At 25.2% G+C, this 26,074-nt stretch overlaps 11 protein-coding genes across 11 annotated transcripts; 5 read left to right on the top strand and 6 right to left on the bottom strand.

Moving 5' to 3' along the window:
- Positions 1–870: 870 nt before the first annotated feature.
- On the top strand, positions 871–1,243 carry DICPUDRAFT_91779 (uncharacterized protein). Its single transcript, XM_003286677.1, has 2 exons — positions 871–903; positions 986–1,243. The coding sequence occupies exons 1-2, from the start codon at positions 894–896 to the stop codon at positions 1,162–1,164; spliced, it is 189 nt and encodes a 62-aa protein (XP_003286725.1). The 5' UTR covers positions 871–893; the 3' UTR covers positions 1,165–1,243.
- A 791-nt stretch (positions 1,244–2,034) lies between these two features.
- DICPUDRAFT_54449 (Rab GTPase) lies at positions 2,035–3,745 on the top strand. Its single transcript, XM_003286676.1, has 6 exons — positions 2,035–2,486; positions 2,577–2,649; positions 2,735–2,749; positions 2,853–2,867; positions 2,945–3,238; positions 3,418–3,745. Exons 1-6 carry the CDS (start codon positions 2,467–2,469, stop codon positions 3,616–3,618), a joined length of 618 nt encoding a protein of 205 aa, XP_003286724.1. The 5' UTR covers positions 2,035–2,466; the 3' UTR covers positions 3,619–3,745.
- Positions 3,732–7,181, bottom strand: DICPUDRAFT_97485 (uncharacterized protein; the record flags this gene model as incomplete). Its single annotated transcript, XM_003286655.1, has 3 exons — positions 3,732–3,902; positions 3,970–6,691; positions 7,154–7,181. 3 exons carry the CDS (start codon positions 7,179–7,181, stop codon positions 3,884–3,886), a joined length of 2,769 nt encoding a protein of 922 aa, XP_003286703.1. The 3' UTR covers positions 3,732–3,883.
- Positions 7,182–8,265: 1,084 nt separating this feature from the next.
- Positions 8,266–9,422, bottom strand: DICPUDRAFT_54444 (enoyl-CoA hydratase; the record flags this gene model as incomplete). Its single annotated transcript, XM_003286654.1, has 4 exons — positions 9,335–9,422; positions 8,602–9,207; positions 8,420–8,517; positions 8,266–8,331 (listed from the first exon to the last, which is right to left on the bottom strand). Exons 1-4 carry the CDS (start codon positions 9,414–9,416, stop codon positions 8,266–8,268), a joined length of 852 nt encoding a protein of 283 aa, XP_003286702.1. The 5' UTR covers positions 9,417–9,422.
- Positions 9,423–10,548: 1,126 nt separating this feature from the next.
- On the bottom strand, positions 10,549–11,961 carry DICPUDRAFT_91776 (uncharacterized protein; the record flags this gene model as incomplete). Its single annotated transcript, XM_003286653.1, has 2 exons — positions 11,943–11,961; positions 10,549–11,321 (listed from the first exon to the last, which is right to left on the bottom strand). A coding segment is annotated over exon 2 (663 nt), but the record flags the coding sequence as incomplete, so codon positions are not given.
- Positions 11,962–12,611: 650 nt separating this feature from the next.
- DICPUDRAFT_31348 (uncharacterized protein) lies at positions 12,612–15,377 on the bottom strand (the record flags this gene model as incomplete). Its single annotated transcript, XM_003286652.1, has 4 exons — positions 12,612–13,580; positions 14,268–14,709; positions 14,824–15,072; positions 15,187–15,377. The coding sequence occupies 4 exons, from the start codon at positions 15,375–15,377 to the stop codon at positions 12,612–12,614; spliced, it is 1,851 nt and encodes a 616-aa protein (XP_003286700.1).
- A 307-nt stretch (positions 15,378–15,684) lies between these two features.
- Positions 15,685–16,872, bottom strand: DICPUDRAFT_77581 (uncharacterized protein; the record flags this gene model as incomplete). The annotated part of the gene is made up of 3 exons (XM_003286651.1): positions 15,685–15,957; positions 16,023–16,462; positions 16,545–16,872. The coding sequence occupies 3 exons, from the start codon at positions 16,870–16,872 to the stop codon at positions 15,685–15,687; spliced, it is 1,041 nt and encodes a 346-aa protein (XP_003286699.1).
- Positions 16,873–17,513: 641 nt separating this feature from the next.
- On the top strand, positions 17,514–18,544 carry DICPUDRAFT_94241 (uncharacterized protein; the record flags this gene model as incomplete). The annotated part of the gene is made up of 1 exon (XM_003286675.1): positions 17,514–18,544. One exon carries the CDS (start codon positions 17,514–17,516, stop codon positions 18,501–18,503), a length of 990 nt encoding a protein of 329 aa, XP_003286723.1. The 3' UTR covers positions 18,504–18,544.
- A 30-nt stretch (positions 18,545–18,574) lies between these two features.
- Positions 18,575–19,204, bottom strand: DICPUDRAFT_150707 (uncharacterized protein; the record flags this gene model as incomplete). The annotated part of the gene is made up of 1 exon (XM_003286650.1): positions 18,575–19,204. One exon carries the CDS (start codon positions 19,202–19,204, stop codon positions 18,575–18,577), a length of 630 nt encoding a protein of 209 aa, XP_003286698.1.
- Positions 19,205–20,299: 1,095 nt separating this feature from the next.
- On the top strand, positions 20,300–21,179 carry DICPUDRAFT_150706 (uncharacterized protein; the record flags this gene model as incomplete). Its single annotated transcript, XM_003286674.1, has 2 exons — positions 20,300–20,587; positions 20,685–21,179. 2 exons carry the CDS (start codon positions 20,300–20,302, stop codon positions 21,177–21,179), a joined length of 783 nt encoding a protein of 260 aa, XP_003286722.1.
- Positions 21,180–21,795: 616 nt separating this feature from the next.
- Positions 21,796–25,705, top strand: DICPUDRAFT_97480 (uncharacterized protein; the record flags this gene model as incomplete). The annotated part of the gene is made up of 2 exons (XM_003286673.1): positions 21,796–21,927; positions 21,998–25,705. 2 exons carry the CDS (start codon positions 21,796–21,798, stop codon positions 25,703–25,705), a joined length of 3,840 nt encoding a protein of 1,279 aa, XP_003286721.1.
- Between the last annotated feature and the right edge of the window lie 369 nt (positions 25,706–26,074).

Below are 26,074 nucleotides of genomic sequence, written 5' to 3'. Positions count from 1 at the left end.
ATTTTTTAAGTTATTGAGTACTCTCTACAAAAAAATTCATTTTCGAATTTACAATCAACCATCTTAATAAAATTTTAAAATAATTTTTTTTTTAATAATAAATTGTATCAAAAAATATAATTGTTTTTTTTTTTTTTGAGATTGTTTGGTTTAAAATGAATTGATTGTTTAAATATAATTGTCGCACCAATTTCACCAAATAAAACAAAATTAGATTGCATTAAATCTAAATTGATCAAAGAATATGGTACAGCGATTTAGAAATTTCTCATATATGGTACCACTTTCATTGATGATATTGACAAGAGGATCGGAATTACAAATGCTTCAAAAGATCTCATTTATATCCCAGATCTCCGTTCAATAGTAATGCCATTGAAACTGGTTCAGTATATATTGAGAATTTATGTCCCTCCTCAGAACGGAGTCAACAAAATTGCCAAACAACAAGTTTAAAATAAAAATAGTAATGAAGCAAGGTAAAACATAGTTAATAAAAAAATAATTAAAACAAACAATATTTTTTTTTTTCTATAATATTTTTATTGTTATTTTAATATATAAAAATAATGATGCAATAATAAATTATTTTTTTTAAAATTTGAAATAATTAAAAAATTTTAATTACAAAAAGTAACAAGTATTCTTTTATTTTTTTACACTATTGGTATAAATAATTAATGGTTTGTTTATAATTGTTCCCCTTATTTAATATGGGGAAAAATATAATTATCCATTAATTTATATTTAAAGTCTTTTTTTTAAAAAGAAATACCCACACAATAAGAAAATCTTTTTTATTATTATTTTTATAAAAAAAATAGTATAAATAGTTTTAAAATTTAAATTTTTAAAACAAAAAAAACAAACAAAATCAAATTAAATTTAAAAAAATGATCTTTAGTAAGTAATATAAACTATAAAAAAAATAAACTATCAATTTAGTAACCATTTTTTTTATAACATATCCTTGTGTTTATTATAGATTCAATAATCTCACTTTCAAGCACTGGTTCATCAATGAAATCAAACATGGCTTCAGGTTCAGTATGCGAAACCTTTGGTGACAATGGTGTTTCTGCATGGGGTAAACATGAACCAAGCCACTGGGGCAAATCAAAACACCATCACTCTGACCCACACAAAAAACACTGGGGTCATTAAATTTACCCTTTATATTTTAAATAAAATAAGAAATTTTTATGAATTTATAAATTTAAATATTTTTTGTTTTAATTATTTTAAATCTCTGAAAAAAAAAAAAAAAAAAATTTTAAAACAAACAAACTTCATCTTTTTTTTTTTATTGATCCATTTCTATTTTTAATCAAAAATTACATAATTATTCTTTTATAAAATTTAAATTTAACTAAATAAATAATTATTCATTTTTTAATATTCACACACACTCTTCTTTAAAAAAAAATATTTATAAAAATGGTAATGTAGGTTAACCACCAAGTTTTTTAAAAAATTTTTAAGATTATATTAGGTTATTCATCGAATTTATAAATATCTGCCAAATCGCATTTTTTTTTTTCTCAAAATCACAAAAAAAAATAGGTGGTCTGGGAAAACCGTTAAACTCTCTTGCAAAACGTCTATCTTTAGTTTACGAATAAACTAGTAATATTATACCTTATAAAAAATTTAAAAAAAATAAAATAAAATAAAATAAAAAAAATATATCTCTTTTTTTCTTATTCTTTACTTTTTATTTTTTTTTATTTATAAATATAAAAAGATAAAAATAAAAATTTAAAATTAATTTTTTTTTGAAAATTTTTTTTTAAATAATATTTATATCATATATGTTTTTTATTTATATTTTTATTTTATAATTAAAACTTAAATAAATATTAGTTTTTTTTTATTTATGCACATATATAAATAGTTTTATATTTTTTATTTTTTTTTTTTTCTTTTTTTTTTTTTAAATTTTTTTAAAATTTTTTTTATTTTTTTTTAATTTTTTTTTCAAAAAATTTTTTTTTGATTTTTTTTTTTTTTTTTTATCATTACACATACACATATAAAATATTTATATAATACAAAAAATAACCTAAATCAAAAATTTAATTTTTCGATAGCTAAAAAACCTTTTTATTTTTTTTTTTTTTCAAATATATAACAAAAAAAAAAAACACTTTTCGCACAACCAAATAAAAACTTTATAATTTAATATTGTGTTTTAATATATAATAATAATAATAATATAATAATAATATAATAATAAAAGCAACAAATATTAATATTAATACAATCAAAAGTACAAGACGAAACCAGTACCAAATAGAAAACCAAATATAATATTAAATCTATAATTAGCAAAAACAAGAGTTAAGAAATTCAACACACTCTCATTCATTCGTTTATCCTCTTTTATAATATAAATCTTTTTTTTTTTTTCAACTTATTTATTATTTAAACTCTTATTAAGAGCATTATACATATATACAATAAAAAATGTCTATGGCACCAGAACAGTATGTATAAAACAATATTATCAATCACCCAATTCAATCGATTCATCATATAAAATAATTTGTCATATACTAATATTAATAATCATTTAGTGATTTTTTCTTTAAAATTCTTTTAATTGGTGATTCAGGTGTTGGTAAATCATGTTTATTATTACGTTTTGCTGTATGTATCAAATAATAAAAAAATATAATAATATCAATTAATTTAAATACTAACAATCGATTAATCTTTTTTTATAATATTTTAGGATGATTCATGGACCGTATGTTTAAAATTAAAATTTTCTTTTCTTTTTCTTTTTTTTTATTTTTTGATACTAATGTTTTCTTCATTCTTTTATTTTTCTTATTTTTTTATTATTTTAGGATACTCATATTTCAGTAGGTATCATATATATACAGTTATAAACAAATCTATAGTTGAATCTAATGTTTTTTTTTCTTTCTATTAAAATTAGACTATTGGCGTAGATTTTAAAATTAAAACTCTTAATTTAGATGGTAAAACCATTAAATTACAAATCTGGGATACTGCAGGTCAAGAACGTTTCAGAACTATTACTTCATCATATTACCGTGGTGCTCAAGGTATTATCCTTGTATACGATTGCACTGATCAAGATTCATTCAACAATGTCAAACAATGGATGGGTGAAATTGAAAGATATGCATGTGAAAATGTTAATAAACTTTTAGTTGGTAATAAAACAGATCTTGTAAATGAAAAAGTTGTCGATTCAAACCAAGCTAAAGTAAGTAGTTATATAGTTATAAAACAGATACAGATTCAACGACAGCTCAGCATTTCAGTTTAGCACAACAACTCAATAAATACTCATTTAGGACATATACTATCGGAATATAAATATAATCACTTTATTGCACCATAGTTTATTTTATTAATTATAATTGTTTTTATTATTATTATTAGTCATTCGCTGAAAGTATGGGTATTCCATTTATTGAAACTAGTGCCAAAAATGCAACTAATGTTGAAGAATGTTTTATTTCAATGGCAAGAGATATTAAAAATAGACTTGCTGATATTCAAGACTCACCAAGTAAAAGTGAGGATGTTGATATTAAAGCCAAAAAACCAATTAAAAGTGGAAAGAGAATGTGTTCAATTTAAAGACTTTGGATTGAGGATTTAAAAGAAAAAAAAAAAGTTTAAAAAAAAAGTTTAAAAAAAAAAAAAAAAAAAAATATAACAAATAAATAAAGAAAAAAGAAATTTATTTTCTTAATGTAATACAAATAACTTTATATTTTATTAAAAGTCGTTATTATAATCTTTGTTTTAATGATTATATGATAAATATTTTTTTATTTTTTTTTAAGTTTTTCAGTTTTTTTTATTTTTAAGTTTTTTAAAATTGATTTTTTTTTATATATTTCTAAAAGTCAAGCATGCACCTATTTAAATTATTAAATAAAATTAGTTTTTTTTGTTTTTTTTTTATATAGCAAATAAAATACATACATTGCTTCCATATCACCTAAACCATTTGCTTTACCAAAATTGTTTGTTGGATTATCATTATTTTGAATGTATACACCAATACCATACATTAAATTACCACTTAAATTATCCCAAACTTTAACAGTACCCTGGCCAACAAAATCTATATCTAAAGATGATCCAAATAATGTGGTATATCCAGGAATGACAACACCAGCTGTAGAGGCAACATTATCGTGACCATTGTTATCACGTGGGAAGAAGAAATTATCATTATAAAATTCTCCGCCATTAATACCATCAGGTGTACCAAAGTAGCCGGATGGAAGAAGATGTGCACCATTAACACCGCCACAAACACCGCCATTTTCTAAAATTAATTGATCACCATTGTAGCAAGCTCTTAAAATATCGTATGTACCTACATCACGATCTAAATCACCACCACGATCACGAACAGATATAATCATATCTTCACCGTCCATTGTTAAATCTGAAATCCATGGTTGTGAGTCGAAATAGATACTGGACCATGGAGAGTATTCACCTGGAATGCAAAAAGCACCACCGAATGATTTACAACCTCTTGGGAAATCGAATGGAATTCTTAATAAGATATTTCCATTTTCCTCCATTACATAGCCTACTGGAGTTCCTGTGGGAGAGCTTTCCATAGTACAAACACCACCAATAATAATACTACCATGTCTTACACCCAAAGCAAATGGACGCCAATCATCTTGGAACCCAATACAAGGATTGTAAATATTTGAAAGGGTATATACACTGGGATTGTTGATTGAAATCTTTAATAGCTCTCTTGAGGCTAAAGCAATAGTATAGATACTTCCATTTAATATATCAAGATCACCAAATGAAATTTTACCAACTGATTCTACACCATTATCAAAATTTTCCATTGGGTAGATATGTGGATCGGAGCCGCAATATTGAGGATCACCCTTTACTTGATTGAGATCGAAAAACAATTCACTAGTTCGAGCTTTGCTTCCTACTGTATGAGTTTTATAGATTGCACCTGTACCACGTGGACCAAAACCTGAAAAATATTTCATAAATGCACTTGTATAAATATCACCTGTTTTCCTGTCATAACCTAAACCATAAACAGAGCCGATTTCACCATGTGTTGCTAAATGAGTAACTGTACCCTCTGGGCTATTATAAAGGTGTTTGGTAACATTCGATGGGAAGCTGATTAATACTGGGTCATCAGAATGTGATTCGTTATGGTTTTGAATAGCATAACAAATAATTGCAAGTTGTGGAGCATCTTGACAATAAAGTGGGTTCGAAATTAAACCTATTAACAATGGTTCATCTTGGGATATAATTAAATCAATTGGGGCACCGGCTGGTGGGGCTGGTGGGAATGGGTAGTTGGTCATTACAAAGCCATTTGGAGTTTCTACATATACCATATATCCTGTTGGAATTAATGGAACATTTGCAAAGTTAATATTACCGTCAGCATCGGTTTTGATTGTTGCAACAACTCTATCGCCATCTTTAAGAATCACAGTAATATATGGGAATGGAACGTCAATAGCAGATGTATTTGATGGAGTGGTATCCATTTGTCCATTAGCATTGTAGTCAATAAATATTTTACCTGTTAAGGTGATGTTGGGTGGAAGGATACCAATGTTCATTTCACGGATAACATAGGCTGATGTTAAATGCATATCATCTGGGAGAGTTTTACTGACTGGAACTACGCCTGATGCATTCAAGAAAATAAATGTTGTAATTATACCTTCACTATCTGCCTTATTTGTATATGGATCTTCTTGAGCTTCATCTGATACTGGACTGTATTTTGTACCATCCGGTAGTTTTAAAAAAACTTGATAGTCACCACTTGGGATATTGTCGAAATAATAGAAACCATTTGCATTAGTTTTGGTTGAGGATACTATTTTACCTTCTAAATTGTAGATCAAGGAGTGACCATTAACTGGTTTAATATATACTTCGGTATTATCTGCTGGTAAATTGTTTGTTCTAGAGCTACTGTAATATTTATCATAAAATATGTAACCAGATATGGCAAATGATGAGGTTTCTGTATCGGCACATTCTACCAATGAATACAAAACATATTCTGAAATTTCGCTGTATGATTTGTAACAAATTTGAATGGTATCTAAAGGTCTAGTTGGATGCATTATGATATAGTTTAAATTGTTTCTACTGCTTTCTTCAAAACATCCCAATGAAATTGAATTTGAATCGTTCTTTGCCAAGATTCTACCGGTGGTTGGTTGAGAGTTTGAAAACTTTCCAACCCAGTCTGTTTTCCATGTGGTCATGTTGGTTCTCCATCTCGTAAGTGATGAATTGATAGATACATGATCAAAGCCATCGACTGATGCAACTATTAAGCAAATACTAAACATTGGGTTTTGTGATTTAAGCTGAATACATGTTTGTTCACTCTTTTTGCAATTAAAATGTGCCAACATTTTAGCATAGCTATGATTTTTATAAATACTAAGAAAATCTTCATCGTTTGACATATCTCTGCCTAGAGGTATATTAGAACCTAAAACAATTGGTATCTTTTCGTCGCCATGGGAATTTACAAGGGTTAATGTCTTTTCGCCCCAAGCAAGTGTTGCATTCTTGCCAATATCGGGTGACAAAATATTTTCAAATGACACTGCATTACCAAAAACCATTTTACCATCTACCCCATTTTCATATTTTATAAAAATATTTACTAAAAAATATAAAAATAATATTTTAAAAAAAATATTATTTTTAATTTTATTTTTTATCATACTTGCGAAATTAATAAATATAAAAAAGGAATAAGTAAATTTTTTTTGCTAATATATTTAATTAAAATACTTACTTTAAATTAAATTGTAGTTATGTATATTTATATTTTTATTTTTATTTTTATTTGATTAGTTAATCTTTTTTTATTTTTTATTTTTTATTTTTTAATATTTGTTATTATTATTGTAATTTTTTTTTTGAATAAATTTGAATAATAAATAAATTTAAAAATTAAAACATATTACATATTCTATAAATATTTTATATTGTATTATTAAATATTTATAAATCAATATGGTATTATAATAGATAAAAAATTAAAAAAATAATTGTAATTAAAAAAAAAAATATTTAAATAAAAAAATATAATTATAATTTTTTTTCAGTCTATTTCGATCACATATTAATTCTTTTTTAATTAATAGCATTTTTAATAATATTGTATTATTTTCATGAATCCGATCATTGGTGTTATTGCATTGTAAATAATAACAATTCATATAAAGTTTTAGATAAATATACACATAATAGCATAATTTTGATTGATTTTTTTTTTTTCTATTTTTTTTTTTTTTCTAAATATACAAATTAAAAAATTATTAAATGAACATTAAAATAATATTAATAATATTTAAAAATAAATAAAATAAAAAAAAAAAACTATATATCACTATGAATTTTGGTATATTTTTTTTTTTTTTTTTTAATTTTTGTATTTTTCAATATTAATATTGTATTCTTTTTTATCCATATACAAGTATAAAGGCAAAAATTCGTATGTGTGTTTTTAATAATTGAAATAGTGTGTGTGAACTAAAGGGGATATTATGTGGGTTTGTGTGTATGAAAAATTGAGTATGTGTGAAAATTGGTTAATATAAGTGTGTGAATAAATAAATAGGTTTATTTTTGTACATCTATTTTGAAGATAGTTTTTTAATAGGGTTATTATTTTGTGTTAATTTTTTTTTTTATAAATAGGCACGAGGAAATAATTATAGTTAAACTTATTTACATATATAAATTGTGAGAGTGGGGGTTTTGTTGAGTGAGTGTGTTGTGTGGGTAAAAATATATTTTTTTTATTGCTATGTATAATATGAAGTAGTTCCCGTGGTATTTGTGATAAAGTTTTTTCATATAATTTAATTTAAAACTCGACGAATGACAATATTAAAATATACTAAATTGAAATTAAAAAAAAAAAAAAAAAAAAATAACACCCACTCTTTTTAGAATACTAAAATAGTAAAATAAATTTATATAGTTAATTCCAATTGTAAAAAAAAAATAAAATCTAATTATAAATTGTTTTTAGAAATTGTACCATAATATTACTGTATAATATATCCACTAATTATCCACCATCAATCACTTAAAAATTACCACTCTAATTTTTTTTTTCCACAAAAACTAGAATTTTAATATTATTATTAAAAATATCCATCTATCTATTTTGGTTATGCTTTAAATATTTATTTTATTTTATTTTATTGATATATTGTATTTCATTTATTTATTGTGCCATGTTGGGTTTCTCTTTTCTACAAATGCATTCATACCTTCTTTTTGATCATGCTATTTAAAAAGTGAAAAATAGAATTAGTAAGCCAATTGATTCATTCACATATATGTATATAACCTAAAATTATTTCTTTTTACTTACTGAAGCAAAAGTAGAGTGGAAAAGTCTACGTTCAAATCTAATACCTTCTTGTAAGGTTAATTCATATGAAGAGTTTACAGCTTCTTTGGCCATAGCAACTAAAAAAATAATAATGATTGATTAGAAATTTTGCTTTACAATTAAATTATTTATAAACAATATAATAATAATAATATAGTTACCAGTTAATTGAGAGTATGAGGCAATTTTTTCAGCAATTTTGGTGGCTTCTGATAAAAGTTCTTCTGGTGGAACGACTTTGCAAACTAAACCAGCTTTTTCAGCATCATGAGCATTCATATTATTACCAGTTAAAATCATTTCCATAGCTTTTGATTTACCAATGGCTCTGATTAAACGTTGTGTACCACCACAACCTGGAATGGTACCTAATTTAATTTCTGGTTGTCCAAATACAGCCTTTTCACCAGCAATGATCATATCACACATCATAGCAAGTTCACAACCACCACCTAAAGCATAACCATTAACTGCAGCGATAATTGGTTTACGGGTTTTAGTGAGATCGTGCCATTGAGCTAATAAATCTTTATTGTAAGCATCGGAATAAGTAACTTTTTCCATTTCTTTAATATCGGCACCAGCAGCAAATGCTTTTTCACTACCAGTAATAATAATTGAACCAACATCTTTATCATCTTGGAAGACTTTAACTGCATTATTAACTTCACTGATTAAACCATCTGAAAGTGCATTTAAAGCTTTTGGTCTATTTAATGTAACAAGACCAACACGTCCTTTCTTTTCAGCAATAATATATTGATAGGCTGAATCTAAATATAAAACAAAAAAGAAAAAAGAAAAAATTTATTATTATTATTAATGATTTTGTTTTATTTAATTTATATTAAATTTTATTAATTCATATATATATTTAAAATTTTGATAAAATACTATTTGTGGTGCAGAATTGTTTTAAAAAATAGTTTTGTGGAGCTGCAGTTTTGAATGAAGTTGTGAAGAGTTGTTTGAACATTTTTTCGATTAAAAATTATATGAAATAACTTATAAAAAAATTTTAAAAAAATAAAGGAAAAAAAAAATTTTAAAAAATAAAAAAATTAAAAAAATTTAAAAAAAAATAAATAAATAAAATATAAAAAATATTAATGATCATTAAATTTTTTAAATTTCAAAAAAATATTGTTTTCATCTATTTAAAATCTAATTGTCTATTGTTTAGTAAATAAAATTAATTTTTAAAACTTTTTTTTACAAGATACATGTATTGGTAATAAAATATTTGTGATTACTGGGGGTAGCGTAGTTTTTATAATTCGATTTTTTAATCAGCTTTTGAATTTAAATTTTAATTATGATTTAATATTTGGTTTTGATCCTCCTATAGTTTTTTAAAAATCACACAAAAATTAATTTTATAAAATGATAATAAAATATAAATTAAATATGAATAATAATAAAAATGAAAAGGCTTTTTTTTTTTTTTTTTTTTTTTTAAACTTTTTTTTTTTTTTTTTTTTTAATATATATTTTTTATTTTGGATGAGTTATTTGATTGATTTGGATAGAAAAAATTTTGAGAATATACATTTGTATTGTTATTAGTATTATTTAAGACTCCAATATCTTTTGCTGGGGAGGCAGGTGGAGATATTGAAGGTGAGTGGGATGATTGTTGTTGAATGTGTTGATACATTGAAGAGGATGGTGAAAAAACAGGGGCAGCAGAAGATAACGATGGTGATGAAGAAATTCTACTGTTTATACTGTTTGAGTTGGTTGGTGAATGATGAATAGTACTATTTACAACGTTTGGATTTAATCTTGTTGGGGTGTTTGGTGTGTATGTTGGTTGTTGATAATTATTACCACTACCATTTAAACTATTATTTTGAATATTTAAAATTGGATTATTGGTATATATATTATTATTATTATTATTATTATTATTGTTTGGAGTAGATATATTATTAATATGTGAGGAGGAAGAATTGATACAATTATTATAGTTAAAAGGATATAAAACTTTTTCATAATGTTTTCCATGACGATAGGTAACATTTCCTGGATCTATCCACATTGTAGTGTTTTGCTTAACGAGTTGTCTAAAATCGCCAACAATATCTGATTTTTTGGCAGCTTCCATTAAAAGTCTATCAGTGGTTTCTTCACAGATAACAGCACGGTAGCCTTGACCACGTTCAGGATAATCTGGGTACCAATGACCATTGATTCTATTACGAAGTCCGGTGAGTAATTCTTTACGGAATCTCTTTATGTTATCCTTTGGGATGTTCATATTTAGTTTTCCCAATGATTCTGCCCACCAACAGGCTGCGACAACCAATTCTGGTAAATCAGTTGGAAATGCCATTAAATATTGATCTATGTCTGCTAATGGTAAGGAGTAATTGACACCACCAGAAATGCCATTTGTTGATGAGTTCATACCATTGCCACTTGGGGATGGGATGGATCCACTGCCACTTCCATTGATTGTGATACTATTGCCACTATTATTCATAATATTGATACCACCGCTACTACCATTAACTAAAATGGTGCCATTATTGCCGTTACTATTATTGCTATTAAATATAACTCCTGCTGCGTTGGTTGCTGTTGCTGGTGGTGGAGGTGTTGTACTACTATTATTGTTGCTATTGTTATTGTTTGAGGAAGGTGACAAAATATTTGTCTTTACATTATTTGAAGCATTAACAACGATAACATTATCTACAATGTTTTCAGTGGAACTATTTACAACAGTGCCTGATCCTCCTGGGTCTTGACTATCAGCATAAGGTGACATAATACTATTCTTTTTTTTTCCTTTTTTTTTTTTTTTTTTTTTTTTTATTCTTTTTTTATTTGGGATCTCTATTTAAATAATACTATATATATAATAAATTTATAAAATCTATAAAATAAATATAAATCCAAAAACAAATATAAATAATGAAATAAAATTTTTATTTTTAAAAATTGTATTAGGGAAAAAAAAAAAAAAAAAAAAAAATTTTTTTAAAATTTATTTTTTTAAATAAAATTAAAAAAAATTAAAAAAAATGAAAAAAAAAAAAAAAAATTTTAAATTAAAATTTTTTTGAAATAAAAAAAAAAAAAAATAATGAAAAAAGGAAATAAAAAAAAAAAGAAATAGTGGTAGTTATAATATTTATTATTATTATTATTATTAAAAAAAATCTATATTTTTTTTATATGTACAGGTTAAAAAAATTTATTTTTTTATCCACCCACAGGTGACACACAAACAAACCAAATGAGAGAATGAAAAAGAACTATAGTTTTAACTTTATTAAGTTTAAAAAAATATTATTATGAGAAAAAAGATAAAAAAGGTTTTGAGGAAATATTTGAGAGAATGATTTTTAAATTTTTGGTTTGGAAAAAAAAAAAAAAAAAAAAAAAACAAAAAAAAAGAAAAAGAAAAAGAAAAAGAAAAAGAAAAAGAATAAAATAAAAATAAAAAAAATAAAGTTTGTTTTATAGTATTTATTACTATTTGTTTAATACTAACTGTTATTTTTTATTTGTTTTAACTTTACTTACTTTTAATGTTTTTTTTTTATTAAATTTTTTTTAAATTAAATTTAAAAAAAAAAATTAAAAAAAATTAAATTAAAAAAAAAAAAAATTAATTTTTTTTTTTTTTGATTAATATTACTAAAAAGCATAAGTAGGGTTAATAATAACTTTAACACACAAGATTTTTTATTTATGTGTGATTGTGATATTAAATCTTAACTTTTTTTATTTTATATTTTTTATTTTATTTTTTATATTTTTAATTTTTATTCTTTAATTACATATTTTAATAAGGCAGATTTATAGACATTTTCATTATTTATACAGGTAATCAATTTAATAAGAATTTTTTTGGTGAAAAGGTAATGTAAAAAAAAAACCAAATATTATATAGCAGAAATAACATAATATAAATTTAAATTTAAAAAAAGTGAAATAAATTTTAAAGTATTTATACGAAACATGTTAGAGCATTCGTAGATACCTTTTTTATAATAAATTTAAATCTAAAAATTTCAATATATTTTAATTAATAAAAATTAAAATAAAAAATTAAATAAAATGGGTTATCATTTTTAAAATAGATTTGAAAATAATGGCATTAATTTAAACAAAAATTTTTTATGAAGTTTTTTATTGTAATAAATTAAATAAATTTACTTTATTCAGTTTTATTTTTTATTATTTTATGGTCAATTACTAATTTTTTTAAAGAATTAAAACTATCAAAAGGAAGATCTTGGGAAAATTGTTCTCCTAGTTTTAATACTTCAATATTTTTTAGGATATCGAGTGAAATTGTGGAATTGAATTTATCAGAGAGCTTTAGCTTCTTGACTGATGGAATGGAATCAGAGGTAATATCTTGATTAAAATTACGACCGAATTTTATTGATGTTAATGATTCTAAGTTTCTAAGTTTTAGTTTTTGATTGAAACGGTTTCCAAAAGTTATTTTTTTTATATTTCTTGGGAGATTTTTTTCATTGATTTCGTTATTGAAACAAAAGCTTAGTTCGAGATTCTCGAGGTGTGGAGGAAGTGATTTCTCGTAAATTTTTTTATTAAAGTGGTGGCCAAGAGAAAGAGTCTTGATGGAATTTGGTAATACATTTGGTAAAATTTCTTGATTAAAGAATTCACCAATATAAAGTTCCTCTAAATTTGGTAATGAACCTGCAAGTATGGGTTGATTGAACCAGTTCCCAAGTTTTAAAATCTTTAAAGACTGTGGCAAAGAGCATAGTGGTTGGTTGAAGGAATGACCAAAATTTAAAACTAAAAGAGAGGTTAGGTTTTCAATGATAAATTGTTCATTAAAACTCTCACCCATTTCAACTGATTCTAAAGATGCTGGTAAAGAGTTTGTAATTGGCTGATTAAATTGTTTCCCAAATATTAGTGTTTTTAGTGATGATGGAAATACGAAATTATCTAAAGGCAGATTAAAATTACTTCCGAATTTGATCGATGTGAGAGTGTTTGGTAAAACTTTTGGACCCACAATTTGATTGAAATCATCACCAAATGAGAGCGATGTAATTGATGGTAATGAACCAGGTTTGATGATTTGATTAAAACTTGTACCCAAAGAAAGTATAGTGACTGATTCCGGACACTGAAGAGATGGCTGATTATAATATTTACCAAGAGTTAATGTATGAATGGTTGGTGAAATTGAACCCTCTACTATAGGTTGATTATAATCGTGGCCTAACTCTAAAACACATATATTTTCAGAGAAACTATGTTGGTTGATGGGTTCGTTATAAATATTGCTTAAACAAACTTTTTTGATATATGGTGGCGCAGAATATTTATTAATGTTGGTTAAAGCATCTCCAAAATATAAGGTATCGTGTATAATTAGTATTTTAAGATAGCTAGGTAAATTTTCGTATCTGTTTAAAGGGTGCTCGTAGGTATCTTTAAATATAAGATCTGAAAGACCAAGTGGAATTACCCCTTTCTCAATTGGATGGTTATACTTTTCGAAAGATAGAGTTATTAGACCAGAGGGCAGTTGACCTTGAGATAATGGCTGATTAAAAGATTTACCAAATGATAAGACATCCATTGAGTCGAGGCCTTTAAGGTTTATAGGTTTGTTATAGTCAGCTCCAAAGTGCATTTCTTTAATACAATTTCTTCCGAATCTTTTCAAAAAAATTGATGTATCAAATTCTTGATTAAATCTATTACCAAAGATAATCTTTTTTCTTGTTCTTGAAACAAGGTTTTTTGGAATTGGTTCGTTGTAATCATTTGAAAATATAAAAGACTCGTGAACTTTTAAAAATTTAATATGATTTGGAACCTGGTCGATTGGATAATCATATTTACTTCCAAGATTTAACTCGGTAACTGATTCTGGTAAGCTGATGTTATAAAGTGGTTGCTGAAATTGGTTTCCAAAAGAAAGACTGGTTAGTGAATTGGGCAAGCCATTAGGAATTGGATTGTTGAACAATGATTTTTTTGAAAATTTTAGTTTTTTTAATCCTTTTGGAATGGTACATGGAATTATTGGTTGATTAAAAGATTCTCCAATGGTTAAAATCTCCAATGATTGTGGCAATGAACCTTCTAAAAATTGCTTATTATAAGAATCTCCAAGTGAAAGAGACTTTAAAGTACTTGGGAGGGTATTTGGCTGTATAACTTGATTAAAATCAAAACCCATAGTTATGACCTCAAATGGTGACAAAATAGATCCTTGAGTTATCTCTTGGTTAAAGTCATGACCAAAAAATAATGATCTTTTTTGTCTTAATGGGTTTTGGTTTTGCTTTGATTCTATAAAGTTGTTAACTGCATCATGAGAATCGCCAATAATGAATCGGCTATTAAACTTTGAGCCAAATTCTAAAAACTCTACGGTGGATGGAATTGAACCAAATTCGATTTCTTGATTAAATTCGTCACTCATTTCAAGATGCTTTACAGATCTTGGGATAACACCTTGATTAATCTTTTGGTTGAAGTTTCTTGAAATTTTTATAATCTCTACATTTGGTGGAATTGAATTTGGTTGTAGTTCACAATTAAAATCACCATTTAAAGAAATGGATTTGAGAGATGCAGGTAGAACATATGGATCGATGGTTTGATTAAAGTTTTGGCTAAATGAAATAGCTTCTAATGAGCTGGGTAGCAAACCTTTTTTGATTTTATAGTTGTAAGAACCAGAAAACTTTAAAAATTTGACTGAGTGTGGAATATCACCTTCAAGTAACTCTTCTTTACCAATGTATGTAAGGTTCTCTATATAGGTTCTATATGTATGTAATTGTAGAAGTTTCCTGAAACTGATTATCACTGTTTGATGGTTTTTATAAATTCTGCGATGATTTCTTATTAGACTGTTTAAATATATATTATTAAAAACTTTAAAAAATAAAATTTTATTATTGTCATTTTCATCCATTATTTATTTATAAATATTTGTATTTTATATATTTATTTGTTAATATTTAATATTTAATTTTTAATATTTATTTATTTATTTTTTTATTTATTATTTATTTGATTTAAAATTATTATATTAATTTGTGTTGAAAAATTAATTAAAAAATTTTTTTTTAAAAATTAAAAAAAAAATACAAATTTTTTTAAGTTTATTTTTTAATTTTTTTAATTTTTTTTAAGTCTTAACAACTATTAAAAAACTTAAAAAAAATAATTTAATATATAACTAAAATTATAACTAAAAATTAATATTTGGAAATTTTTATCTAAATTTGAACACTACTTGATGAATCGATATCCCCTTTGGTATCATTGCTAATTGGTTGGTTTGATGTGATTGGTGGTGTTGTTGGTATTGTTTGAGTATTGGTTCTGTCTTTTTTCGCTAAATAATCATTTGTTGTTTCTGTTGGTGTTGTTGGCTTTGTTTTTTGATTTGTATTGTTGGTGGACGATGATAGTGATGATGAAGACGAAGATGAGGATGAGGATGAGGATGATCCTTGTTCCTCTTTGTTGTGTTTTGAAAATTTTGTTAACTATAAAATAAATGATGGTTAATTAAAAATAATCTATTGATTATAAAATATAAATAATAAATTACCCATGGGATTACCAATTCATATTGTTTAGTTTCATCTAAATCTTCAAAATCCATATTTATATAGTTCTTAGTGCCCTTTTCGCGGAGATGGTAAAGAGAGAAATGACGACGTTCAAATTTAAAAGCATGTTGTATTCTTTTTCTAACATCGTCCTGGGTATCGCCATATTTCAATTGAATTTTTTGCTCAGAATTCCAAAAGCTAAAAATACTACTATAAAATACTCTAATTGTTTTGAATTTTGATATCATATCAACCAAACTGTAGTCACCGCTCTGAAATGGTGCCTTAACACGACGATTTGTTGTATCACCTTTCTTTTTTAACCAACCAGAATGAAGTTTTAAATTATGTTTTAAAACAGACCAATCTACCCCTGGTTCAAAGGTCATCCAAGGATTTAAATCGCTGTCACTTTTGAAAACATTGACCTCACCATCTGATAAAAAATAAAAAATATCATGTTATTACAAAAAATAATAATAATAAATTTTTTTACTTTCTTTTAATATATAACTAACCTTTTTCTTCCTGATGCGCTGGATGTTGATATATATCATTTGTCATACTTGAACCTCTTTTTAAATCTGGTCTTTGGCCATTATTTGTTCTATAATGTGGCTCTGGTTCATGAAAACCCATCTTTTGTTTTTGACTATCTTCAATTGTCATTTGTCTTAGGAAATCTGATAAAATAGTCTCATCGTTTTTGGATCTGTTATTAGCATCAACGATAAATGGTGCTTCATTTCTATTATTCTTTAAAAAATTTCTGCATTTGTTTTTTTCTTCATCTGTTAAAATACTTTCATTAATAACCTTTAATGCATCGTGAATTGATTTATCCATTTTTTAATTTGAGTAATAATAAAAATAAATATTAAATATAAAATAAAAAATAAAAAAATATATTAATAAACCATATAAAATAAATTATCCAAACAATACTCTTTAAAGATTATACCTACAATACCTTTTAAAGAAACATAAAGCTAATCTATTTGACTATTTCATAATAATAACAACCCTGTTTTTATTATATAATAATAAAAACACTGTTTTGAAATAATTTGAAAATTTTAAAAATATTGAATATATAAATACAAGTGTTGACCAAAAAAATTTCAAATAATTTTGATTTTTTTTTAATTTTTTAATTTTTTAATTTTTAGAAATAATATTAATTATTGATTTTTATAAAATCATCATAATATTTATTTACAATAATTTCATACATAAAAATAAAATAGATAAGATTCTAATAGTTTTTTATACTATCACAAAACCAATTTATAGATTTTTATACCTAGTGCAAAAATCATAATTAATCATAGGGTTCCATGGAACCCCCAACATTCCATAACCTAAATTTAATAAAAATTCAAAAAATAAAAAAAAAATATAAATAAAAAAAATTTTAAAAAAATATTTAAATAAAATTAATTTATAAAAAATAAAAATAAAATACAATTATTAATAAATACAATAAAATGTCAAAATTAATTGCAGTTACAGGCGCAACAGGTTTTCTTGGTCATTATATAGTTAGAGATCTTTTAAATAAAGGTTATAGGGTATTGGCATTGGTTAGAGATCCAAAAAATGAAGAAAAATTAAAATCATTAAAATATTTTAATCAAAGTGGCGACGATAGTAGACTATTCTTCGATGGTGGCGATTTAGAAAAGGTAGATTATGGAAAACTTTTTGAAGGCGTAGATGGGGTCATTCATACAGCAAGTCCATTCATTTATTCATCAGAGGATGCTGATAGAGATATTATCCTACCAGCTATAAATGGTACATTAAGAGTATTGGAAGCTGCTGCTAAAAATCCAACAGTTGGTAAAGTCGTAATTACAAGCTCAGGCCTAGCAGTGTACAATGCATTCGGTGGCGAGATAAAATCTGAATATTCTGATGACGATTGGGCCAATCCACCTAAATCAACACCATATCCATACTCCAAAGTCGCAGCAGAAAAAGCAGCATGGGAATTTATAGAAAAGAATAATCAAGATCCAACCACCAATCATTTTAATCTTTCAGTTATCAATCCAGGTTTCTTTATTGGTCCAAATGCTGGTATTTCAACTACACTCAACACATCTGTTAACCTCATTATCCAACAACTCTTCAATGCCTCACCAATAAGACAAGTCGCTGTAGCTTTTGTTAATGTTCAAGATGTTTCCAATGCTCATATCTTTGCATTAGAAAATGAAGGAGCCAACAACAAAAGAATGTTAAATGTACACCGTGTTATAAACTTTAAAGACATGGCTTTGACCGCAATGAAACTATTCCCAGAATTCAAATATAATGCATCTCCAATACCAGAAGACTCAAATATCTTTAAACTCGAACCAAAGAGATTAAACTCATTAGGTTTTACCGACTATATCAGTTTAGATGAAACTATAAAAACTATGATCCAACAACTTTTAGATACAAAAGCAATTAACCCAGAAAAAAAATAAATATATTTAAAAAAATAAATATTAATTAATTTAATAGTATTAAAAATAAACAAAAACTTTTTATTTTTATTTTAAAGTGAATGAGGATGTACTTTTCTAAAAATGTTTCTAAAAACATAGGATAGTTTTATCATTGCTTTTTTGAGTTTTGAAGCACTTTCCAAAACCATACTTCCCATTGATTGGAAGAAGCTGATAATAGAGTAGGCCATTGCCCCTAATTTTTCCTTAATCCATGAGCAATATTGGCCAAAGAACTCATATCCTTTTTTGCAACCCAAAAACAAATAAGAAGTAAATAAGACCTCGAAACAGTCGCCTTTAGTTATCTTTGGTTGGACATTTGTATTTGATTCTTCATTGAGTGGAATATATGGATTACCATTTTGATCAAAACTTTCCTCATCACCAACAATTGGTTGTTGTGGTAGTGGTTCTGATTGATATTCACCATGATGTTCTCCGACAACTTCTTGATTGTTTTTTTCACCTATTTCATCATCATTTTGATGGTCTTCAACGACTACTTGATTACCTTCACGATCAACCATGACAAATTGATCATTTAAAGGTTCTTTTGTGTTGTTATTCCTAAAAGGTTCTATAAATTTAGAGAAGCCAGCTTCAAGTTCTCCAAATTTTGTATTTTCTATCATATAAGAAATTAAATTTTTTGGAAAAATATTTCTATTATTATTCATTTTATGGCTATTATTATTATAATTGTTATTATTATTGTTACTATTGCTTTTATTTGTTTCACTTTTTTATTGCTCTATATTATTATTTGTAGTTATATTTTTTTATTTATTATTGTTGTTGTTAATATTAATAATAATAAATATTTTTTATTTTTTATATAAAAAAAAAAAATTAAAAAAAAAATAAATAAAAAAAAATAAATAATGTTTGGTTGAAATATACATTTAATTGATGTGGGTCACATTGTTTTTTATATGATGTTCACACACATGTTATACCTCCTTATAAAAAAAAGTATGTTTAATTTTTTTTTTTTAATTATGATTTATATTTTATTATTAATTTTATTATAAATTTTATTATTAATTTATTTTTTCTATTTGCTTTTTTTTTTTTTTTTTTTTTTTTTTCTTGTATAGTTTTGTTTATTTAATTCCCCAATTTAAATTTATTTTGTAATAATTTTCTATTTATTTTTAAATTTAGTTGATTTCTTTTTATAAAATATACGAAAGACAATTTATATCAAATAAATAGATTGTTTTTAGGGTTATTTTATCTCTTTTTAATTTTTTAAGCCATACAAACATATGTAAATGCACTAAAAAGATATAATTTTACCATAATGAAAAAAGCTAAAATTAACCCATAATTAATTTTTATTATTTTTTGTTTTTTGAAAATTATTTGAAAAAAAAAAAATTATAAAAAATAAAAAAAAAAAATAAAAAAAAAAAAATGAAAAAAAAATAAAAAAAATAATTTTTAAAACACAAAAATCATCACACACATATATATTTATTAAATATTAATTATAACACATTATCTTAATTAACTTTTTAAATCTGTGTTTTTGTATTGTATTTTTTTTCAATTTTAAAAAAAAAAAACCACAAAAATTTTTTTAAAAAAAAAAAATTCAAAACATTATAATTTTTTATTTTTAAAGAATAAAGATAAAATCAAAACTATTTATTTATTTATTTATTTATTTAATAAACCTATAAATCACAAAACAAAACTTTAAGAATTCTCAATTTATCAAATTTGTTAATTAATTAAAGAAATAATAATATACATATACACACACAGAAATGGCAACATTAAAAGAAGTTACACCAAGCATTGTTAAATATGTTAATGATATGTGGGAAAAAAGTCTTACAACAGGACAAGGTGCAAATACAGCAACTCCAGAAAACCCAATTCATCCATTTGTTATTACAAGTGTTCAACAAGTTCAACCATCAAGACAACAAATGGAATTATTTGAAACTCGTAGAAATCAGTTAGATAAATTAATGCCAGCTGGTAAAAAATTAGAAACCTTTACCTGTTTTTATAATCCAACTTCTGAAGGTCAATTAAAGAAAATTATTCAAGTAAATATTATTAATTTGTTTTCCTCAAGAATAACACACAATATTATTGTTGTCGTTATATTAACATTTCTTTCTATTTTTATTTTAAATCTTTTAGAGCAGTTGGAAAGAAGTATTTGGTGGTAACCCAGATCAATTAACTTTTATTACAAATGCAAATGAAGCAGCAAACATTAATAGAGTACAATACTATAGAACTATTGTAGTTAGAGTTTGTTTAGGTAGAGAGGGCGTAGATTACTCCCAACCAAGTAAAGGTCATATTAAAATCAGAGATCTCGATGGTGTTTCAACTTCATTTGTCGTCACCTATAGAAATTCCAATGATCCAGCATCACATTTACAATCACCATTAAAAGATTCAACTTCATCATTATCATCTTCATCATCTTCAGTTGGATCAGCCCCATCATCAGCCAATTCAACCCCAACCAAAACCTCAGTAACCTCAGTTGCTTCACCAAACAAATCAACTACACCAGCAGGTGTCACACCAGGTGGTTTAATTGGAGATGGTATTAATTGTCCATCATGTAAGCGTTCAAATCCTGGAAATACACGTTATTGCTTGAGATGCGGTAGTAACTTATAAATCAAAATGAATTACCGTTTCAAGAAATATCGAAATCCAAAAAAATAAAATAAAATAAATAAAAAATCAAAAAAATACTTAAAAAGAAAATTTAGATCATAACTTCATTTATTATTAATTTTTTTATTTTGATCAATCAATCAATTAAATATTATTTGTGGGGTATCCAAAGATTCATAAGAAAAAAATTACTATAATCAAACATGTTGTAACCAAAATATTATTTTTGTGAATATGTTTTCCAAATATATTCATATTGAATAAAAATAGAAAAGAGAAAACCAAATCAAATAATGAGTTTTATTATTTATTTTTTTTTTTTTAATTTTTTTTTTTTTTTTGATTTTTTTAAAAAATAAAAAAAATAAAAATTTTTTAAAATCTTTTTTTTTTTTTTTTTTTTTTAAAATAAAATTTTTTTATTGTAATATAGTTTTCTTTTTTTTTATTTATATTTATTTAATAGATATTTTATCTATATTTTATATTAAAAACAATAGTATAAATATATATAGGTGTATTTTTATAAGATTAAATTAATAATAATAGTTTTGTGTGTTTTATTATTATTTATTTAAGAAAAAAAAACCATTTTTTTTTATAAAGAAATAAAGAGATGGAAATAGAAATTCATGATGATTTAAATAGCACAGATTCATTTAAGCAACATAATGCATTTGCAAAATTAAATCAATTTTGGATAAATCAAGGAAGAGATCCAACTATATTTTTTAATTCAATTATAAGAGTAAGTATTGTAATCTTTAAACTAAATATATTATTTATATTAATATTTTTATAATTATTTCTAAAAAAAGTTAATTCAAGAGTCCGATAATAAAACTACAAGAATTTTATGTTATAATGTTTTAAAAAGTTGTAAATGTACAGTTACAGAATGGAGTTTAGCAATCCCATTATTAGTTAAAGATTTACATTCAGATGATTCAGAAGTTGTAATCAATATATTAAAAGCGATCCCACACATTTCATCCATATTTACAGAGTTATTATTGACTGGTAATGCAGATTTCGGACCATTAGTTAGACATCAGAATCAATCAGTAAGAAGAACAGCATTAGATACATTAACAAGTTTATTATTTTATAGAAAAGCGATATTACAATCATATAAATCATTTGTATCAACTGGTTGGGAGTTAATTGTAGATAGGTTATTAGAAGAACCAATACCATCAGTTTATCAATCAAGTTTTAATGCTGTCAGCACATTGTTTTCGGAAATATCAAGATCAGTATCACATTCGGATGAATTGGACAACTCTACTCAAAAGCGTCAAGTACTTAGTTATTATGCCGATTGGATTTGCTCAAAATTAATTGACCACTTTGATTTACTCTTAAATCGTGCTCAACATGTTGATATAAATCAACGTCATGTTACCATCAACACTTTAACTTACTTGGTCGATACTATTTCAAGATTAGCTGGTGCCCCCCATTGGCCAAATTCCGATGCTCCAAAATTAGTTCAAAAAAATACTGGTAAACATCTATCATCACCACAAAATATCGTATCTATATTGGTAAATTATTACTTGACCCAGTTAGAATCCTCAAATGATTCTTTAGTTTTTGCTGCTGGTAAAGCTATATTGGATTTATTATTAACTCAACAAAATCAACACAACGAATCATGGATTAATCCTGTATTAACTGCATTCATTGGTTTACTTCGTCGTGAAGGTATCCATTTAAATCCTCTACCAATTTTATTAGCAATTATGGCAGTTCTTCCAATGTTGGGCGATGACTTATTGTTTTGCACATTAATCAAAATATTCCCATCTATCAAAACCATCAGTGACTCGAATCAACGTGTTAGCTATTTAATTCGTACTTTTGAATTAATAATTGATCGTCATGTAAGCTCTGGGGGTAAGAGTAGTTTATTTACACCATTAGTTACCCACGATTGCCTTTTAATGGCTTTCAATGATGACAGTAATAGTTTCCGTGAAGAGATTGTCGTATCAATGGTTGCTTCTCATCATAACATTTTAACAAAGTATATCGAAATCGAAGAAAAAGAAAGAGAAAAAGATAAAAGTGCATCAAATGGCAAAATCCAAAGTTCAAATATTTTATTTTCACTTCATCAAGCAGGTTTAAATATTTCAGAAGTTTGTTTGAAATGTGTATTATGGTCAGGTGAAAGAATATCAGCAATCGAATATTGTATTAGATTTGTAGATTGGCTTTGTCGTGTTACACTTCAAAATGACTCTCCACATTCTCCAAAATTAATATCATTACTTCGTAATGAGCTTTTAGATCAAATCACTAAAATCCCATCAGATTACATTTGCTTACAAGCAATCTTTTTAGTTTGTTCCCACCTATTAAGATCACCAACAAATAAAGTATACGAACAAAGTGACTCCACAATGTTAATAGGTGTACTAAGATGCCGTTTCCTCTTTTTAGATAATCAACCAAAATTCATTCAATTTAATGGCAGTGTTAGGGATATGGTAATGGGTGTATCACAATACGGCCGTGTTGCTCCAGTACAACTACCTTCTTTAAGTGGTTATTGGTTGGCTGCATTAGAATGTTTATTCTTACTTGGTTTACATATTTCATCCGTAGAGGCCACTGTTCAGCGTACACTTGAGGAGATTCTCTCAACCTATCCAAATAATAAATCAGTATACGCTAGAGCTCGTTTTATTCGTAGAATGCTTTTCTCTAGTACTAGCTCTGCTTTGGACGCTTCATCACTTGGAAAGTACAGTACCATTAGAAATTTAAATAGTTTTTCAAACAATACAATTGATTTTTCTTATTGCATTCCAATTGAAAATATTGAAATTACAAACTCACAACGTACAATTAACGACATCTTTTCATTTGAATGCAAAAAAGCAATTACAGGATTATTTGGTGCCCACTATGGTTCCTCTATCAGCGAAAAACCATCCAGCGAATCAACATTAATAAGTGGTGCATCTGACCCAGTTTGGATTGAAGTATCACATACAGTACATCCAACATTAAATACAATTACTTTACATGTCCAGGTCACCAATGTAATTCTTTTCAGCATCAAAAATGTAACAATAGTAATTGGTTTATCAGGTCACTTAGATTTCCCATATCCACAAACCAATTGTAAACATAATATTCCAAAATTATTACCAGATAAACCATACACCTTTGAAGTACCATTGACTGTTACAAGTTTAGATTATAATTTTATTTCATTTAAAATTTCATTCCATCAACCAAGTGGTGTTTGTGAAATTGATAATAATTTTAAACATTCAAATTATAATAATATTAATCAACAACAACTTCAACAGCAACAACAATTACAACAAACAAGCGATACATCACAACAACCATCACAACAATATACTAGTATATCTTCTGTAAATTCAAATTTATCATCAAATAGTTTAAATTCTCCATCAAATCAAAGTAGTTTAAATAATAGTACACATTCAATATCATCAGCTGCTGGTTCACCTGGTACTGCTAATTTTGTAACATCCCATTTAATACCATCAAATGCTCAATCTTCATCACCAACTACTTTTTCACCATTACAAAATGTACCTTCAACAAATTCTTTTTCAAATATTTCAAATGCTCCTTCAACCTTAACCCAAAATACTAATAGTGGTATAAATAACAATAATATAAATAACCAACAACAAAATAGTGCAAACAATCCTAATAGTGGCGCAAATAATCTTAATATTATAGTTGGAGCAGCAACAACAACCACCAACCAAACCAACATCACACAATCATTATCAATTGGTAATTCAAATCAAAGTGCAACCGTTATTCAATTTTCACCAATCGAAATTAGATGTTCAGACTATGTATTAGAATGGAACCAATTCCTCGTACCATTGAAATATAATAAACATCAATTTATCCAACAATGGCCACGTTTTGAAGCCTCATTATATATCGATGTAGTATTTGAAGGTTTTGTAACTGTTGAATCAATTTATGATTGTTTGACAACTCTTCCATTCCATAATGTTCAAGATTGTCAATTTAGTAATAGTAATTTCCAATTTGCTTTTTCCTCTTCATCATGGTTCAACGAACAATTTTGTTTCACTCTCTGTGGTATGGAAAAATCATTATCGTTCCCAGAAGATTACAGTGTATATTATACATCGCCAAATGGCACATCACCATCCAACTATAAAGTTATTCATGGTAGATTCGAATTTAGATCATCGAGTTCAAGTTTATTAGGTTCATTTGAAAGTGTATCTGAACAATGGATTCATAAATTACCAAGATCATCAGATAGCTTTATCATTAGAAAATTATCACCAGGCGAAGAATCAATATTTTCAATTACAAATATTTCAGAAACTTATGAAACACCAAAAAATTATCAATCTTCTGCCAACTCTCCAATTAATACAAGTGATAATGAATTAAATTTAATTAATCAATGGAAAGAAGAAAAGAAAAATTTTGAACAATCAAAAAAATTATTTTCACAATTAGCTTTGGATCAAGATTTTTATTAAAATAATAAAATTAATAATAACAAAGTAAAATAATTTAAATATATATAGATAAAATATATTGTTATATTATAAAATTAAAAATAAAAAAAAAAATAAAATAAAATAATAATAACTTTTTTTTTTTTTTTTTTCAAACTTTTGTGATAAATCTTATTTTTTATTTTATGTAAATTATCAATTTAACCAGATTTTCTTTGATTTTAAAAAAAAAAAATCTCAAAAACTAAAGGGTGTAAGATGCAAAATCTTAAAAAAAATAAATACAAATCTTTATAAATCACTTTTTTTGTATATTTTTTTGTAATTTTAGTGTAATGATAAATAAAGTATAAAAAAGGAAATTAATAAAGACATTTGATATTTGAAAAA

This window comes from Dictyostelium purpureum (assembly GCF_000190715.1).
Source record: "Dictyostelium purpureum unplaced genomic scaffold DICPUscaffold_77, whole genome shotgun sequence".
Lineage (NCBI taxonomy): Eukaryota > Evosea > Eumycetozoa > Dictyosteliales > Dictyosteliaceae > Dictyostelium > Dictyostelium purpureum.
Note: the sequence above shows the minus strand (reverse complement) of the source record. Positions and strands in the feature narration are given on the sequence as shown.